This window comes from Miniopterus natalensis, chromosome 1 (assembly GCF_054644295.1).
Source record: "Miniopterus natalensis isolate mMinNat1 chromosome 1, mMinNat1.hap1, whole genome shotgun sequence".
NCBI classification, from domain to species: domain Eukaryota; kingdom Metazoa; phylum Chordata; class Mammalia; order Chiroptera; family Miniopteridae; genus Miniopterus; species Miniopterus natalensis.
In genome coordinates, this window is record NC_142081.1 from 187141000 (window position 1) to 187160830 (window position 19831).

Sequence of the window (19831 nt, forward strand, 5' to 3'; positions counted from 1 at the left end):
CTATTAGATATCGAGTTCCTTAGGGCATCAGTCTGTCGCATTGGTTTCTATACCTCCAGGGCTTCTCATGATGGTTGGTACATAATAAGCTAGTAAAATGTTTGTTGAATAAATTAAGTGCATTCTGCAGAGTCTCTTACCTGTAATTTTTTTGGGGAAATCTACTCTCTCATTCAAAGCCGAAAATTAGGAGATCAATAACTTATTAAATCTAGGTTTTCTTTGATTTTTCAAAAAAAAATAAAAAAAAACAAAAACATAATTTTTAAAAAAATCACTGTTTTAGTTGGTAAATAAAGAATACAAGAATAGCTACATTTGAAAGACTGTGTAAAAGACTCAGAAAAAGAGTAGGATTCTAAGAACTTAATGGGCAAAAGATACAAATAAACAATTAACTGAAATGAAAAAAAAACGTAACATGAAAAATTCCCAACCATACCAGACATTACTTACCTATTAAATTAGCAAAGTTTTAACCAAATGGTAACTCAGAAATAACAGTGTGAAGCAAAAGGGTGCTCATGTACTCAAGTGTTGGGTGAAATATAAACATGGCTCTGTGGATAAGGAACCTTAAAAATAGTTACGCTCAAGGTATGTATGTGACGCTCTGCATGTGTATACATCGATACATACATACTTATAAACATAACCTACCTAACACTCCTAAATATATATACACTCCTAAATATATATATTCTAAGGATTCACAATGTTGATTAGAATTTATGTGATATAACTTGGAAGTTAACAACATGGTTCTACCACTTACTAGCTACGTGGCCCTTCAGTAAATTATTAATTTTCTAGGCTGTTTTGTCATCAGTAAAATGGTGACTTTAAAAATCAAAGGAAAAAAGGTACCTACCTTACAAGGTTGGTGTGAAGATTAAATGAGAATGTGTACAGAGCAGTGCACAGCACATGGAGTGCTCAATAAAGGTTAAATGCTATTAGTCCACATATCAAAAATTTGGAAACAGCCTAATGATTAATAATAAAAAAATGGTTAAAGAGGTTATGGTTAATCCATATAATGGCATATTATAATCATCAAAATGTTCATAAAGAATGATACTGGAGAACTGCTTATATTAAATGAAAAAGTATATGAAATTATATATATATATATATATATATATATATATATATAAATATATATATAGTGTCAATATATAAAAAATGATATAGCAGAAAATATACCAAAATAGTAAAAACAATTATTTGGGCAAAATTTTACTTGTTTACTGTTGATTTTCTTCATTATACTTTTTTTAAAATTGATTTTTAGAGAGAGAAAGGGAGAGGGAGAGAAACATCAATGTGAGAGCTAAACACTGAATTGGCTGCCTCCTGCACTTCCCCTATTAGGGATCATGCCCGAAACCTAGGCATGTGCCCTGACCAAGAATTGAACTGGCAATGTCTTGGTGCATGGGAAAACATCCAACCAAGTCACACAGGCCAAGGTTCTTCTTTGTACTTTCTATCATGAATTGTTTTTTATAGTAAGGAAGATACTGCTTTAAAAATCAGGAAAACACCATGGTTTTATAAGGTTAAAATAAGGTAACAAATGGATCATTTTAAAAATGTATATTAATGCCTAATTTTTCATGTGTAAATGATGTAATACAAAATTTTCTTTCCAAAACAATTACTTCCTGTTGAATTTACAAATAGAAAGCTTTGTACTAATCCATATTAAATATTACAAGAAACACAAAGTAGTATCTCTTGGTTGAACTTGTTTATAAATGTGTGAAATTTAGCACAAACACCACATTCCCTGATGTATGACGGCGCACGCTGTCCTTAAGCCAGCCTCGCCCTCACCCCACCCCAAGTCCTACCATCCAGGTGCCCTGATCGAGAATTCCCCTCTAACCTTCAACAAGCAGCAGCGGGCCTTGCTGGGAGCACTTGCAGCCACTCCTCCCAGCTTCACTCCATCTCCAGCGGCTCTTACCTTTTCTATCCAGCAAACTATAGTTATCTCATCCCTTCTGCAGCTTTCAAAGGGAAGAACGTCTGTCTGGTTATAAGAAGGAGAAAAAAGATAAGGTATTCCCTTCTTTCTGAAGAAATTTCCCAGAATGCTTTTTAACTCTTTATGCAGAACTGTCCTCTTCATAAACAGCTTCAGAGACTATGCTCCTCAACTCTTGCCTGTTCAGGTGATCTTACCTTATAATTAGTCCAAAACACTATGTTCATTCCAGTCAATCAATTTTTTACCCTTACAGCCCAATTAAAAATATAAATATCCATGTATAGAAGTATTAATCAAGACCTTCATGGTTTTTAACAATAGCATCAAAAAGAATGAACAATCACGCTTTATAGGAGACTTCAGGAAACTGTTCATATTCTTATTTCTTTGGAGCAAATCTCAAATAAACTTCTTGTTTATCAATCAGCATTTCCATCTAAACAGGACTGGGTTGAACATTTTGTATTTTAGTCATAATGCTGAAAAACCATTCTAGCTAGTATGTATCAGTTGCTCACCCAAACATCCATCCACATTGTATTACCTAGGTCATTTATGACTGAATTTTTAAAAGAAGTGTTTTAAGCAGAAACTCCCCAGATGACAATGTACTTTGTTGCTCTATGTGACAATCTTCACAGTAAAAACTACCCTTATAATAACCTATCAGTTTAATGAACCCCAAACTTTACAAATTAATACAACACAATCTAAATGCACCATAAATTTATATTTGTTAATCTTGGTATTAGAACATTTTAACATTTCAAACTACATAAAAATATGACAAACAATATAAAATAGAAAGAAATTTGTTGACAACTTACTTCCAAAACATCGTGATTTCTTATATTGCATAAGCAACAAGATAGCTTACATAGCTCTCCAGAAAACATGTAGTGTTTTTAGGGGAGTGTTATTAACAAAAATCAGCACAGTCCCAAACAATAATGTCTCCAATTTATTATCTTCTCCACAGTACAAATTTTTCACAAACCATAAATCCTTTGCAGTTATTCAAAGTCTGTAAACAAGTGTCTGAATCCCCACATCCCCAACCTCGGTTTAAGCTTTTGAATGTTTTAAGTCCTCCGATCAAGTTTTAACTCTTCTACTTTCCTAAGGAATAAAGAGCCTTCTCTATTTAAATTATTTATATTTTATCATACAGCCTGCAATGCAGTAAATCACAGTGAAAGCCCTGGGAAAAACAAAACAACATGATCTTTACAGCAGGACTTGAAACTTTGTAATATTAAATGCATTTAAAGAAGCTTCCCATAATAAAAGCATGGGTTTTCATTTCCAGAAATCAAGTCAATTAGAAACGCTAGGTTCTACTTAAAAACCCACTTGATCTAAAAGTGAAAACAGTCCCCTATCCACAGTCATTTTATAAACTTTATACAGTTTCACTTGCAGAGATTTTTTTTTTCCAGTCTGGAAAACAGTAGTGCAATTAGTTTTACTTCTTGTAAGTTATTTCGTCCAGGATGTCAATAGCTCTGTGGAAAGATAAGAAGATGCTCTGGTAAACAAGAAATTTTTGCAAGCCCATGCTGGCTTACTAGTCCATTAAAGCTTGTAAGTCCATAGTGGCTTTCAACAAATGTTGTATATACATTACTAAGAACAAAGCAGAAATAAATAGGCAGAATGACTGTAAACTGTCTCATCTCTTAATTTTTCAGTAATGACTGGCTTGACGATTGATTATATAGTCATTTAAATAAGCAGACAGTAGACAGTTGCCCTTAAGGACATTCCACTATGGCATCCAGTCTGGAAAGCCCCAATGGAGTTACATTCCTAAAATTAAAACAAAAAAAGGGGAGTAGAGGGTAGAGATAAAAGTTTAAAGATGCTACTTGAATGGAATTCCATCAAGTCAGCCAGTTCACTTGGATTTCTTCTTAAAAAGGTTTTTAATTTTTGATGGCTTTTTGCTCTTCTCTCCATTATGACAGAGGTCATGTGGGATGCTGCTTATCCTGGCAACATTTGGGGCTTCTTGCACTGGTTTACTGTTGTTGCCACCTGAGGAACAGGATGGGTGGCGAGCTTTAGGCACCGGGATGCCACTAGAAAGCTGGTTCATGCTACAGGATTTCTCCAAGATGCCATTGTACACTTTGCTTGCAGGACTGAAGATCATGCTCTTAGTTTCTGTCAGACCTACACAATCAGGAGAACCCCGGGAGAGCTCTGCAGTTATGGGTGAATCTCCTCTGGATGAATCCTCTAGAGAAAGCTCATCTTTTGATATCTTTCGAGGAGACAGTGTTTGGTATATCTCAAGGCTTAAAGGAGGAGACTGTTTCCTTCCAATGGAAGAATTTAATGAGTCACATTCTGAAGCTGTGTCTGGAACCTCCCTAAATGAGATAGAGGCAAAGGTAAAATTTTAAATCAATACGTTAAGAGTTACAGCAAACATTCTAACTAAAACAACTTCCATCATTTTATCTATCATAATGTAAATGGGGAAAATGATAAAATTTATACACTTTCAACAAAATTAGAACATTACTAGTTAAAATAACTTTTCAAAACTTAATGTTTAATTTTTAACATAAATTATAATAATGCAATCTACCAATCTAAGAAACATTATAACTTAAATTATACTTGCTTTGTTAGAGAAATGAAAATGCTTAAATTTTGCAGATTTTTCTTATTATTTCAGCTACTTTTGTATTGTTTTAATACTGAGTATTTTTCTTCCTAAATCAGTCAACACTATATATTTGAAAAGATTAATTTTAGTCACTGCTTGTTCCTTTAATTTTTTTAGTCATTAAATTAATGAAATATAGTTTCCTGAGGAAGAAAGAAATAAATATACCAAGGGAAAGCATAAATTCTCCCAAGTTTAAAAAAGGGAAAGAAAATTGAGGTACAATAGGGTGGGCAAGTGAATGGGAGGGGGAAGGCAATGATATAATGCTATTTTTTTAGAAAGTATATATTCAGTAAATTCTCACAGGCTTATTCCTCTACAATTTCCCCCCTTTCTCCACAGCGAAGAGAGAAGAGGAATACAGAGGAGTGGAAAAATAAAGTTCATAACCCCAAAGCCAACATATAGGAAGTGCTATCAGCCATTCCTTCAAAACACACCTCAAATCTCACTCCTTGCTCCCCCACTGCTGCCATCCCTCTTCCTGAACCACCAGGAGTCGCCTCAGTCATTGCAATAGCTTCCTCACTGGTCTCCCTGCTACCGTCCTTGATCCTACCTCTTAGTTACTTCTCTACACAGCCTTCAAAGTGGTTTTTAAAGACTCAGTCAGACCCACCAATCCTGTGCTCAGAATTTCCCAATGCTTCCTCTCAGCTCATGCTAAAATCCGAAGTGCTTGCCAAAGTCACAAAGCCCTGTGTGATCATGTCCATGGCAGGCCCTGCAGCTGCACCTTCTACACCCCTCCCCCTCATGCCACCAGAGCCTCCTCCTTGTTCCTCCCATGTGCCAATCCTGCGAACCCCAAAGGGCTTTAGCACCTGCTCTTTCCTGTGCCTCATTTTCTTCCCCCACATCTCTGCATGGCTTCCTTCTCCATGTCAGGTTGCTGAGGCCACCACTAACCGCCCTACCTAAACAGCATTCCTTTTCCTTTTACCTGTCTTTGTTTAGCATCCCAGAACTTAACACTACCTAAAATGATGCTTTATATTAACTTGTTCATAGTCAGTTTCCCCAGAAGAAAGGAAACTTAATGAGGACACGGAGTCTTATTACTTCTGTATTCTCTGCACTGGAGTAGTGGCAAGCTTACAGTGGGTACTCGATAAATATGTAATAAATGAATGGAAGAGGGGGAGGGGGGAGGGGGGAGGGGAGGGAAGAGGGAAGGGTCAGTCTTGAAGGATGGGGATTGTGTTGCCCTGCTGGTGCATCTCAGTGGTTAGAGCATCGGCCCAAGCACCAAAGGGTCTCGGGTCTGATTCCCAGTCAAAAGCACATACCTGGGTTTCAGGTTCGATCCCTGGTCCCAGTTGGGGTGCATGCGAGAGGCAACCAATCAATGTGTCTCTCTCACATTGTTCCTTTTTCTCTCTCTCCCCTACCCTCTTCCCTCCCTTCCACTCTCTCTAAAAATCAATGGAAAAAATATCCTCAGGGGAGGATTAAAAAAAAAAAAAGAATAGGGGTCATGTCTTATTTGGTTTTGTACATACCATGCCTGGCACAAATATTGTTTGTTCACTCTATGAAAAAAATGATTAAGAAATTTGAAAGTACAAGTCAAGGTAAAAATAACAGGCAAAAGAAATAAGGTGGAAGAAGGAAGGGAGCTGAAGACAGAATAGAAATGCAAGAATACATATTTTCATAATCTACCAGCTAGAACTAGGACAGGACCTTGTCTCACTTGTCTTGGCAGCTCAAGTTATTAGTAAGTGCATGGCACACAGCAGACTAAATTCATATTTATAGAATGAATGAAACTGAATGAGCTCTCACCTTGGATGACCTATGGTTACTATAATTACTCATGTTGATATACATATTTATTACTTTGATATGCATATTAACATCTATATTTTAGATATATATTAGATTTCTGAATGTTTTTAGTCATTTCTATGTATTTACTCACACAGGTATGTGAAGATTGTCTTTATTACATTACAAGCTCTCAAGATGGTACAAAATCCCTTGGGCAAATAAAGACTTAAAAATGCTTTCATATAATACAGCTACACGTACTGCATAATTTTCCAACACTTCTACAATCTGATAATGGGCAGTGCTAACAGAGGGAGAGAGGCAGTTCGGATAGGAAAAAATGACTCAAAAATCTACCGGTAGGGACTTTTCTGTAAGGCTTCCTTTGGAGTACATGTCCATTAACTGAATAACATATCATTCATTGTTCCCTGAAGCTGTTCAGAGTTCTGAGCCAAAAGCTGATTTCGTTACTATTTTATTAATTTTTAAAAATATATATCTTTATTGATTTCAGAGAGAGGAAGGGAGAGGGAGAGACAGAGAGAGGGAGAAACATCAATGATGAGAGAGTTGTCATTGATCCGCTGCCTCCTGCATGCCCTCAACTGGGAATCGAGCCCGCAACCTGGGCACGTCACCTGACCAGGAATCAAACCATGATCTCCTGGATCCTAGGTCGATGCTCAACTGCTACGCCACACCCGGCCGGGCTATTTTATTGACTTTCTATTTTGCTACATGGTTTAGCTACTCTGTGTGAAATTCTAAGGTAGGTTAAAAATATTTCAAAAACTGGTCCCGAAGGTCTAAGTAATGAGGAACACTGTCCTGGTCCTGCCATTAATCATCTGTACAATCTTGGGCAAATCACTTACTTTAAACAGGTCTGAATGTTCCTGTGAAAGCAAGAGAATTTGATTACTCCCTAACAATAATTCTAGTTCTAATATTCTAATTCCAAAACAAATAATCTAAAGTGCTGCATCTTCCGCTTAACTATTCAGATCTGGAGAGTGGGTAGAGTACACCTTAATATCTTCCATCTTTTCTAGAGCATATATTCTTTTGAATGTTGAACTTAATTACGTGTACCATTTATGTCATTTTTCTATTTCTTTTCCCCCACATATAAGTTTAATGCATGTGTAACGAGACAACTCAAGGTGAGGTTTAAATGAGCATATATAGCATAATGCATAGGTCATTAAAAAAATCAGTAAATAATAAGTGTTATTATTTTGTAAGGGTTCTGGTGGTTCAACTTAAGAGACTGAAAATAGGGAGGAGAAAAAGTTTTCTGACTCCAAATTCTGCTCATATTTCTTAGTTAGCTGTGAATTTTTGATGTTGCTATTGGAAATGAGACCTGAAAACTTCCATCAACTCAAAAAATTCTACTGGAAAGCACAGCTCTGAATTTTCCTACTAATTTCCATAAGCCATACAAAATGAGTTTTGTCAGTAAAGCCATTCTGCTGGTGACTAAAGTTATATTGCAAAGCTTACACAAAGTAGCTAATTCTCCAATTGCAAGGAGAATACAAAACCTGGACTATTTCCTTAGGAATATGCTATAATGCTCACTTGCTAATCATAAAATTTACTTTCATTAGTAAATGAAACAATTATGTATGAAAATAATTATTTGATGATGGCATCAACTAAAGAATCCCATGACAGCTACATGGGATCATGGAGAGCATGCAATGCATTTCATCTGGTTTTGTTGCTCAGACGAGGACAGTAAGACTTTGGGGCCACACGGCTATTAAGTGGCAAAGCAGAAACTAACACAGGTTTTTCTGTCTAACAATACTGCTTCAGAGGAGGACAGTGGTTTAGAAAGAGATCCTCCATAGCACAGGTCTTATGGAGCACTGGGGTCCCTAAGCTGGACTAGCACACCCTGCCACTATGCCATTTTGTAGAAAAAAACTGTTATGAATATAAATTCTTCCTTTAAGTTCCCCACATTTTCTTAAACCTCTAGCATCTGTTACTTCTTGTTTACTACCACCATGTGCTAGCACATAACAATAAATCATTAAGAAACAACAAATATTTTAAAAACTCAGCCATACTTAATGTTTCTTTGTGCTCAAATATATTTAAGCTCATGCCTTTATATTTTACATATAAAACTGTTTGTAAGACAAGTCTATGTTTGGAGACTTGAGTCAACTGGGTACTATGGCCTCTTCTAAAGTCTGTATCTCAAAATATCTACCTCTGTCTGTAGTGGGCAGAATCTAAGACAGTCCCCAGATTCCTAGCCCTGTACACAGGCATCTTCCAGTTAGCTATTCAAACACTTCCATAGAAGGAATTTTGCAGATGTAATGAAGGCCACAAACCATCTACCTTAACACAGATTATTACCAAGGTGAGCCTTTTAAATTTGGGTCCAGAGATCAGAGATAGAATTCAGAGATTCAAAACAAAAGAAGGATTTGTCAGAAGGGAAATTCTCTGTGCTGGCTTTGAAGACGGAGGCCACATACAAGGAAAAGCAGGTAGCCTCTGGGAACTGAGAGCAGCCCTGGCTGAGAGCCAGCACGGGAACCTAGACCTCAGTGCTATTACCCCAAGGAACTGAATTCTTCCACTGAAGCTTTAAAGGGGCCCCAAAACTGCATGAGAGCAATGCTCAGCCAATACCTTGATTTTAGCCTTGTCAGACAGACCCTGGGCAGAAAACCCAGCCACAGCCGAGCTTGGACTCTGGCATACAGAACTGAGAGCTAAAAATTGGGTGTTGTTTGAAACCACTAAGTTTGTGGTAAGTTCTTATGAAGCAACAGAAAACTAGTAAGACACACCACTTCTACCCACCCCACCCCCACCTCCCACACACTCAGCCCAACAGATACTGTAGTTTATTTGTTGCCAATACCATTGCTTTTCAGCAGAAAAGTAAATGGCCTCCTCCTCCTCTTCACTTCTATAGAGAGCAGGACAACTGGACACTGAGAGGATATCTGGATCAGGGGAAGCCAACGAGTGCTGTGTGTGCTGGGGATGGTGGGCATGCCGAGGGTGGGATGGGTGAGGAGCATGTGCAGGAAGCTGAGCCCGCTGGGTCTGCGGTGAGGACGGCATGATGCTGCGGCGAGAGCGACACAAGCTACTGCTTCTGGCTAATGATCCAGCAGGTTTAGCCATGGTCCCTAAAAAGCAAGCATAAATAAATAAAAAAGCTTATAATATCCAATATTCCTTTACACACACTATAACTACACACAAAAGAGAACCGATGTTACTATATGTAACCATTTAATCTACCTTTACTGAAGTAAGTAAGCAACTGAACCATTTTACCATTCTCCATCACCTCTACTCCTCCTCAGGCAAGTTAAGAAATAAAAAATAAAATGTAACAAAAATTAAAACAGGTCTAAAAATAAAGAGAAATGAACATAAACAAATGAGGCTTAAATATAAAATTTGACACTGCTACCCAAAAAGATCTAAAAATTTACCCAAGACAACAAATCCTTACATTTAAAAATCAATATAGCACATTTATAAGAAACAGTGCTTTGTTGCAAGAAAATTATCAGTAAAAAATAGGTTGGATTTTCAACGGATATCTTGAGACAGTGCAATTTGTTTTAACTTCAGGAAGTTTTAAGTCAAAGATCATTGTAATACTGCATTCATACTCTCACAGCTACTTACCCAGAGGTCAGACCAAAACCTGTTTCTTGAACACTGATTATTGTGGAACTAGCTACAAGTCTTAGATCATCTTGTTTCTGCTACCAGTCTCAGTCTAGGCTCATGCATACAAACTCCCCTTACATGCTACTATCTTTACTGAAAGGCCATTCCATTTCTTTGCTGTAACTGAAGCATAGCTCTCCTAAGAACAACCTTCTCAAACTGTAGCTATTCATTCTTGTAGACCTCACATACATCCGAACATCAGGTCGGCGGCCTCCTCACTAACCAACCTTGTCTGTAAACCCTTACCCCTACACCCTTGTATAAAAAGTGCTGCTCCTGAAGCTCACTGTAGTAAGCCATGGGAATACTCTACCTCCACATCAGTAGTCACTTCCTGGTCATTCCCTTACCAATCCACCCAGCCTTTCATCAGCTTGAGCAATCTCATCTCCTCTCACGAGACATTTACCTCTATTCTACTCCACCAACCCCTCTCACGCGTTGTCTTGCCATCATTCAGAATGCTCCATTTTTAAATTACAAATCAAGACATCAGGCAATTCAGATTCTGAGCACGTTTCTACCCCTCTAGTTCACACATGCTGTTCCTCCCACTCATCCGTCCCATTCTCCACCCCACGCACGAGGACCTTACTCTGTTGGTTATCCCTTCCATTGCATTTATTTTCATCCTTTCTATTACTCATCAGCATTTAAAAATCAATGCTGAAAATCAAACCTAGAAACAGATAAAAAACAATAGAAACAAAAACCCCCTCCACCCTTGGACTGCGTTTCAGTGGACACAGATCTCTTCCCTTTTATGAAAAGGCTTATTTCATCCTACACTAAAAAAGAGTTATTTAAAAAAACATTTTAAAAAGAATTATTTGCCTTCTCCACCACTTCATCTTCACTCATTCCTCAGAGAAATCGTGAAATGCCTACATACAATTTCACTGCCACTATTCTTAACATGGTCTACTTCCTTGTTTGATCCAGTGACTCTCCGAGCCCTCCTGTGACTTCTGACCAGGGCACCTGACAGGGTTATTGCTTGTCTCTTCTCTGACCTCTCTAACCACATTCTCACCTCCTCCTTTACCTGTCCCCCGCCCGCTAGACTTCTTCAAAGTTCCGCCTTGTCCCACTTACAACTATATAATCTTTTCCAAAAATTTTCTGCTTATATATGTTGCCATGTCTTTTGTCTGAAAACAGTGTATGAATCCCTGTATTAGAGTTATATACACCTGGAGTTGAGGGCCTTTCTTCCTTGTTGCCCTAAGAGGACTAGACAGGGCTGCATACAGTTATAACACCATAAAACTCACAGTATTAAAAAGCAGTGCACTTTGACCTTGCAACAAGCTATTCTTCACATAATGTGAATATGTTTTACAACACGTTCAGGCCATTATTAATTCCCAGTGAAGGTAAACATCCACCCCACTTGTGCTTTATAAGAGAAGTTAAATAAACATTAAAGTTCACTATATATAAATTTATTTCTGAGATAATTTTCATTCTATTATCAGTAATTACAAACAGAAACATAGCAAATTGTATTTATACAAATCACCCTCTTTTGCAAACTGTATTTTCTTATGGCAGAGAAGATAAAATTTTATTTTGTAATAAGGGATTCCCCCTGCCAACAACCAAACATAGTAAGTAATATATGGACTTCTGGTTCTAGCAACATGGCCGTCAAAGATTACCTGACCAGCATTTCCCAACCCTTAACAATGCCATTTATTTATTTATTTATTTATTTATTTATTTATTTATTTATTTATTTATTTATTTATTTATTTAAAATATATCTTTATTGATTTCAGAGAGAGGAAGGGAGAGGGAGAGAGAGCAACAGAAACATCAATGATGAGCCACTGATCGGCTGCCTCCTGCACGCCCCCCTGGGGGATCAAACCTGCAACCTGAGCATGTGCCCTGACTGGGAATCAAACTGCCATCTCCTGGATCATAGGTCGATGCTCAACCACTGAGCCATGCCCAGCCGGGCAACAATGCACTTTACCCTCAAAGACTTCAATATGATGAATAAAATACAACAATTGTTCTAAATGCACACCTGAGTTGGCAAGGAAGAAGAAAAAAATTGTCAGATGCCAAAACAGAGAGAATAAAAGAGAGAACTACTAGGCCTGTGAGTGATGGTGGAATTGTTGCGGAGGTTCTTCGGTCTCAATAACTTAAGGGTTTGCTTTTAATTTGGGCATATAAAAGACATCTTGAGCGCACATGAGTAAGGAATAGGAACTGAAAATGAACGTTCTGATAAAAGTTTGGGCCTAGATGGGCTACATTCCTCAGTGAAAGCATATGTTTAAAAAACAAATGTCTAATAAATTATATGGTACTCAATCTCAGTAGTCATCAAGGAAATAAAAATTTTAATAACAGTAAGGTTTTAGATAACACCCATTCAAATTTCAAAACAAATCAGACCATTCCAAGTATCAGTAAAGATTTAAGAAGACAGGTACTCATATATGGTGGGTGTGTAAACTAATAAAACCACTTTGAGAGCAACTTGCAATGACCAGTAAGGGGTGCCTTCCCAACAACTCAGCAATCCATTTCCAGGTGTCCACCAAGAGAAACTCTCAAAGGTATGCACATAGAGATGAAGACAAAGATGCTCACTGTAGTATTATTTTATAAGAGCAAAAAAGTAGAAAGAACCTATCCCAGTAGAAAAAGGGATAAACTATAGTTTATTATTATAATAAATAAATAGATAGATGCACTGTGGTTAACTCATACTGAACAGTTACAGTGAATTTAATTAATCTATACATAAACATGGAAAACTTCTAAAACATAGTTTTGAACAAAAAAGAGTTGAAAAACAATGTGTACAGTTTGATAATATTTCTGTAAATTTTTAAATAACAATTTTATCTACTGTTTATGGATATGCCTGCATGTAATACAAATACAACAGGCTCTAGAATGATAAACAACTTTAGAAGAGTAGGAAGGGGGTGTGTGATCTGGTTTAGCTGTAGCTACAATGGTTTATTTCAATAAAAAGAGATGAATAACACAAAGTGTTAAAATCTGTTTACCTTTGTGGTAGGGGAGCATATTATATTTAGGAATATCTGAAAGACTTTATAATAAGATATGTTAAATGAATTGCTACTCCATTCCCACTGTGAACATTCAGCAGTACTATAAAAGTACCAATAGGAAAACAAACTATCATCTGTTCTATCCACACAGGGCTAACCTTTGATAGTATCTTCTCTTTTTTCCTTACAAATAATTAAATACAGACACTATTATGCTATGTATGTATAATTTTACAATATTACTTTGCTCTTAACACCCCCTTTATCTAGATCTCAGACAGCTTTGCTGTTTGAATATTGTGTTTATTTGAATTATATGCCCTAAGCTTGCCAAATATAACAGGTATTTTTTTCCTTGTCATTATTCATACTTACACAATTTACATACGTATGGTACAAATTTAAAACTGCTCAGGAGGGTATATAATGAAGAGCCTTCATCATACCCTAGACCCTCATCCTACTGCCAAGAGTTTCTTATTTAATGGGTCCAGAAATGATGCTTTTATAAGTAGGCAGAGTGGAGTATCACTGTTGTGCCACTGGGTGGAGGCAGAGCCCTCAAAGTATAATCTTTGGCATGAGTTATTTTTCAGAGATAATAAATTTGATCACAGCATTTCTAAAACATTATATTAAATTTAAAATCAACTTCTGTACTTTTTTCATATTTAAAAGTTCAAATTTCTATATCACAATCACTGAAAACTGAAGATAACTATTCATATTTAATGTTGTGTTTTAATGCACATATAAATATCTTTTCCCTCAAAAAAGTACTTTAAAAAACAAAAAGCAACAAAAAATATCTAGTTAATTGAGGGAATATATCTTCATGCACACTTCTGATATTGCATAGTTACCTATTCTAAGGAAGAACTAAAACTTTAAAAAGCTATGTTTTTCAAACAACACCATATACCTATGAATCAGTGTTATATTTGGCAAGCTTAGGGCATATAATTCAAATAAACACAATATTCAAACAGCAAAGCTGGCCGAGATCTAGATAAAACTTTGCAACCACACTATCTTGCAGCAAGGGGCCAGTGAAATGAGTGAGGCCGCACGCTATCAGTATTTGCGCCATTTACAATCTTTCTTCTCCTCCCTCCTCTTGTAAGTTCAGTGCCTCCCCAATCTATTTGCATTATCTGCCTCCCATTAAGCCAGAGAATTAAAACCACAGAAATGAGCATAAACACAAAATCACTGACTGTTTATTTGCAAATTTAGTTTTCTTTCATAAGGTTGTTTTAAAAATTAGCACCCTTTCTAAGTCACAACTTCAGGAAAGAAGTAAACAGAAAGACTCAAACTGGAAAATGCTCATTGTCATGATTTATCTCAAAGATAAAATCCTCATGTAAGTCTTCAACCCATCAGTGATAACCTCTGCTCTCCATTCCTCGGACTCCTGTTCTATAACTGCTTCAGAAAGGTCAGAAAGGTTGGGAAAATGAATGAGGCAGGCAATAAAAATAAAGCTTTTTTCAAATGATTTCTAATACACAAAATGCACCATTTTAAATTCAAACTCTCTGTAACTTTGCAAAAAGTCCAAATATTTATTAATAAATTCTGAAATTTATTAATACAACCTAAAATATTTAAATTTTACTTTCCTAGCAAAATGTATTGTTTGCCATGTAAAATTTCTCAAAGACTAGAGTATAACAAAGGAATTGTCTATGTCAAAACTACCTTTGGGAGGAACTCTGCTTTCTAGCAACAAAAATAATATACAAGATTTTCTAAAGATAAACACAATTTAATTTTGGATGAAGGTAAACTGATTCAGTGCTTTCAATAAAAGGACAAAAGTGGAAAAGCAAAACAAAATATTAAAAATCATGCCTGCTGGGAATGTCAACTCAATTTTAAATAAATCACAGACTGGCTCAAAATCATACAGTTGATTAGTTAGTGGCAGAGCTATGATTGGAACTCAGGTTTACAAGATCGTCCCCTAATTTTTACTTTCTACTATAGATTAAGATGCCATCTGCGAGAATGTTTCCCCTCAAAGCTCACCACTACATTCATACAAATGATTTAGTATGTCTGATGTATTACACACACATACACCCTCATACAGTATTCTGAAACAGTAAACACAAATTAACAACAAAAAGAAAAAATAAAGAATGTTCAAAATTTTTATCATAGACTTCCAAGTAAATGCTCCATAAACGGCATGGTATAAAGTTACTTTAAAAACTGCACCAACTCTATTTTGAACTCGCCACTTACCAGGAAACTGTGACACTATTGGGGGTGTATCTTCATCTAAGTCGTCAACTCCTCCAGCAATGGGATAGGGTGGAATGGAGACTCTGGGCATCACCACCCAACTGTGGTCAGAATAAAGGGAAGAGGTCAGGCTGGGGAGCCCCGAGTTATGGGCTATCTGAAAGCCACAAATCTTCTCAATCTGTTGCCAGCGAAAAAGTCGTTCTCGTAAACAAGTTGTCAACTCAGAGAGAGCTTTCCTGGAAAAGCCAACATAGGAATTATTTGTTATTTCAGAGAGTCTTTAATATGGCACTGAAAAGGCAACTACATGAACAGACTATGGCAACTAACTAATTTCAAAAAGAAATTACACACTTTTGGAATTAGTATAAATTATGTGATTATACATGATTAAATAACAAATTAAAATATAAATTGTCTATAAATTACATATTTCAACATAGCGAAAATAAACAAATAGCTAAAATAACTGTCTTACTTTGCTTCCAGAATTTTGTGGTCTACCTCATCTAGGGAGGAGCTGTGTGCAACATGCAGAGTCCCGAAGACTGTGCTTCTCTTCTTTTTAATTTTCTCTGCCTAGAAACCAAAGGAGAGAAAAATAAGGCTAGGTTTGGGAAAAAACACACATACACTAAAGAGATTTATTTTGTTTTGAAAATGTTAATCATTAAATCAGTGAAAAATTATTAGTCAATATACAGTGCTATTTTCCAAAAAAGAAAACAGATGAGGGAAAAAACAAACATGCTTCCCAACCTAAACAATATGATTCAAAACTTAGTTCTGGAGAATTTTCTCTTATTTCTGTGGTTCAGGAAAACCTGAATTTTCTATTAAAACTAACCAAATAACATAATATCCTACTGCAATAGAGGTGTTAGTGAGTGAACTGAGTTGTTTTTATTGCTACAAATCAGATTAAGACTTAATCTTATTTCACACAATTTAATAAAGTTGGACATTAATTTCTAGTAACTACTAACCTGAATCAGATATGAAGCAGCAACCTAGAGGAGAAAAGCTCTGTATAAAACATTTATGACAATGATAATAGGGATGATTTATAATCACACTAAGGTAATTCTGAAAGGCATATACCTCTCTTAAATAATTTTACTTTACAGCCTATAATTATGAGAGTCAATTTACGCAGTAAGTTCCAGTTCAAGAAAGGAATCTGCAATAAAAATGTATTCATATCTTTGTATTCCAACTGGTTAATCCTCCCAGAAATTTAATAAGTTTTGAAATATAATAGAGTACCTCATCCTTAGCAATAGCTAATTGCATTTCAGCGTTTTGTCTTTTAATATTGTAGTACTGTACTTCTACTTCATGTGTTAACTGAAGCCATTTCTGAAGTGCATCTGGAACAGACCAGCTGCTTCGGAGTTCAAACTCTTTTTCAGCCTTTTTTAAAGCCATTCGAACCTGGGTGGGAAGACGAGAGGGAGGGGAGGGAGAGGAAGGAAGAAAAGAGAAATTTATTTTCTGAAGATATTTAAATTAAATTTTTTTAAAGAAATTAAGATATTTTAGTACCCAAATAAGAGAAAAAGTCACTTTTATTATACTCTTTGTAAACATCTTTTTAAATCACAAAGTCTAAAACATGTATTTCTGACATTAAAACTAAAGCTGAAGTTTTAAGTGCATCTTAAATTCACTAAGCAAAGTTGTAAAGCCTGAGGATAGAGGGGACGTACATATATCTTAAGCTGCAATAATTAGTTTTTATATTTTTATAACCAGGCTCACTAAGAGAGAAAAAATCCAGGGCATATAAAAACTAAAATTGATCACACTCCTCTCAATGCATCTGTTTATGAAGATACGTGTTAAGTGTCCAAAATAGGTGAATATCTGTTCTACTACCCCTTCTACTGTTCCCAAAAAGTCCTACTGTAGCTCCTTGACTACACACTCACTTTTACCACTTCTATTAAGTTCATTGTTTCTAATATACCAGGAAGTAGATAAATTGTAAACTTTGAGAAAATAGATTCTGAGTGACAGTCCAGTTGATTTTTCCATGAGAAACTGCATAGCCTTCAGTGTCCATGTCTTTCTTTCAGCTGCCCTTGAGGGGAGTCAATGCCAAGTGTGTGAGGTGGTATTAAATGCTAAGGAAAATACCCCTAAGGAAAGCGTCACTAAGAAAAGGGCACAGAAGGAAGAGACAACCCATTCTAGGAATGATTCACTTAAACTATCAAGAGTTCAAGCTAGAGATATATAGACACATGATGGAATCTATGGAATTACATACGCACGCTCAAGGCCTTCAGAGGGGTGGGCTATGGAGGATCCTGCCTCTGGAACACCATAACTGCCAATTAATTTTCCTCAGGCTAAGTAACGTAACTAAAACTCTATTCCTAAACCAACATGCAGGGAAATGTTTGATCTGAAAACCCAGAGTATTTAAATAAACTTTATCATGTGCCAGATTAAACTAAGAAGATTACAATACACAACTTTTAATAAAGAAACAGAATAGCTGTCAGATACTATAAGAAAAAAAAAATGTAAAAAATTATTTTTTTAAATCCAAAATTTTAAAAAATTTCACAAAAAAATTCACTAAGTAGACAAATAAACAAATATTAAAAGCAAGGATAAGATAGCACTTACTCACTGAAAACAAATCCTAAGCAACATTTGCCTGACCCAATTCACTGTGCAATGTGCTTGAGACAATACTGTGTTTAATAAGAAGTTTGGCTAAGCTGTGTGGCGTCCCTGCTAATCTCTCAGGAAGAGAGAATTTGAGCTCAGGTCCTGTGACGTGCAGGTCTATATAATACCACAAAGTGTAGAGCTGCAGGCCCTTCTTACAAGATTTTAAAGCTGAAATTACTGTGTAATTTTCATTGCCACCGAATTATACAGAGAATCTGAACAAATTTACTCAAGTTTTTTTCTTTAATCATTAATACTTTCCTTAATGTTATATCTACAAATTTATTTCTCCTAAAGGAATTTAATGAACACATTTAACACAGAACTGACATATTTCTAGCATAAAATGAGGTGTAACAATGTTTTGATTGACTGTCAAATAATGTCCCAAAATTTTAAAAATCCTTACCTTCTAATAATAGCAACTATTTTAACTATTTTTTTTCCTATTATTCGTAAGTTTATCATTTGACCTAAATTCCAACCCTTAGTTTGAATTATATTGTTATCTATAGGGGAATGGATTGAAAATTGAGTAATTAATAGCTTTCACAAATGATGAATTATTAAATTGTTTAAAAATATGATAATTATGATTTATATACTTTTTAGTGTAAAACAACAATAAGTAAAAACATGGTAACACAAAGAAACAGCCTAAACATCTGAATACCTAGCTTCTAGATGCAACCTTATTAGTTATTACCTCTGTGACCTTCAGCAAGTTCTTTACTTTCTGAGGCTTACTGTGTCATGTAGAATAGGGTACTATGACTTGTCCTGAATTAGGCTTCTTCAGGCTTTAAGAACAAAATAACTTACATGAAAAGAATTTACACAAAATATAAAGTGGTCCTATTATTCACCCAAACGTTGTTTTAGGGAAAATAGCACTATATAAAACTGTACCAGATTTTCCTGCCTTCTAATTTTGAGAAGTTGATTATCCCCCAGAAAGAATACAGTAATGCTTCAAACTATGTGTAACTGTGAATGTGTGACATTATACTTAAACTAATTTCCTGGTTAAACTTACTTCCTATAAATAAGGCTTTTTTAACAGCAGTAAGGGAAAACATGGGCTTTGGCATATGACATGCAGTATCTTGCTTTTGCCACTCCATAGCTGTATGACCTAAGGCAAGTTATTTAACCTCTTTACATATCTCATCTATAAATGAGGATAATTTCTATGTATTGTAAAGATTAAAATTTAGGAACAAACCATTTGTAATATATGCGTAAAAACACATATAAACATTGTGTTTCTTATTTCTATAATCATGTTGAACAGAGTTCTTTTTAAATATCCATTTCTTTCCTTTAAACTACTTCTTACTGACTCAGTATCTCATTAGGATTATTAGGTTTGTACTGGAACGTAATATCATGGTAATCTTAGGGTCTACTGAATGCAAGGTCTCTATGACAAAAACCTCAGATGAGAATGTTGGTGATTCTTGGGCATTCTAGGCAGTCACCTATAAAATAATGCTATCAGTTTATCTTTGCAGAGAATTCCCACTACTGCTTTCTGATTTGCACTTTCTTATCTGCAAAGTTCAGAAAAACAGCTAACAAGCTTTTAATTTAGTTCTGGGAACAAACCAAGAATTAGAAGTCTCGATGGGAACAGGCAGGGAGTTCTCACAGAAGTAAAAGGCAAAATAT

The 19831-nt window shown here is 35.8% G+C and overlaps 1 protein-coding gene across 3 annotated transcripts in view; it reads right to left on the bottom strand.

Annotated features, from left to right (window-relative positions):
• Positions 1-2707: 2707 nt before the first annotated feature.
• Positions 2708-19831, bottom strand: part of STIM2 (stromal interaction molecule 2) — a 135801-nt gene continuing 118677 nt past the window's right edge. For 2 of the 3 annotated variants that reach the window (XM_087827903.1, XM_087827911.1), the window contains exons 8-13: positions 16742-16909; positions 16462-16485; positions 15954-16054; positions 15473-15711; positions 9346-9619; positions 2708-4371 (exon numbers count right to left, since the gene is read on the bottom strand). In XM_087827903.1, the coding sequence (XP_087684029.1) occupies positions 3894-4371; positions 9346-9619; positions 15473-15711; positions 15954-16054; positions 16462-16485; positions 16742-16909 (1284 nt within the window). In that variant the 3' untranslated portion in view covers positions 2708-3893. The remainder of the gene's footprint in view (positions 4372-9345; positions 9620-15472; positions 15712-15953; positions 16055-16461; positions 16486-16741; positions 16910-19831) is intronic. The other variant, XM_087827909.1, reaches the window with a different exon arrangement.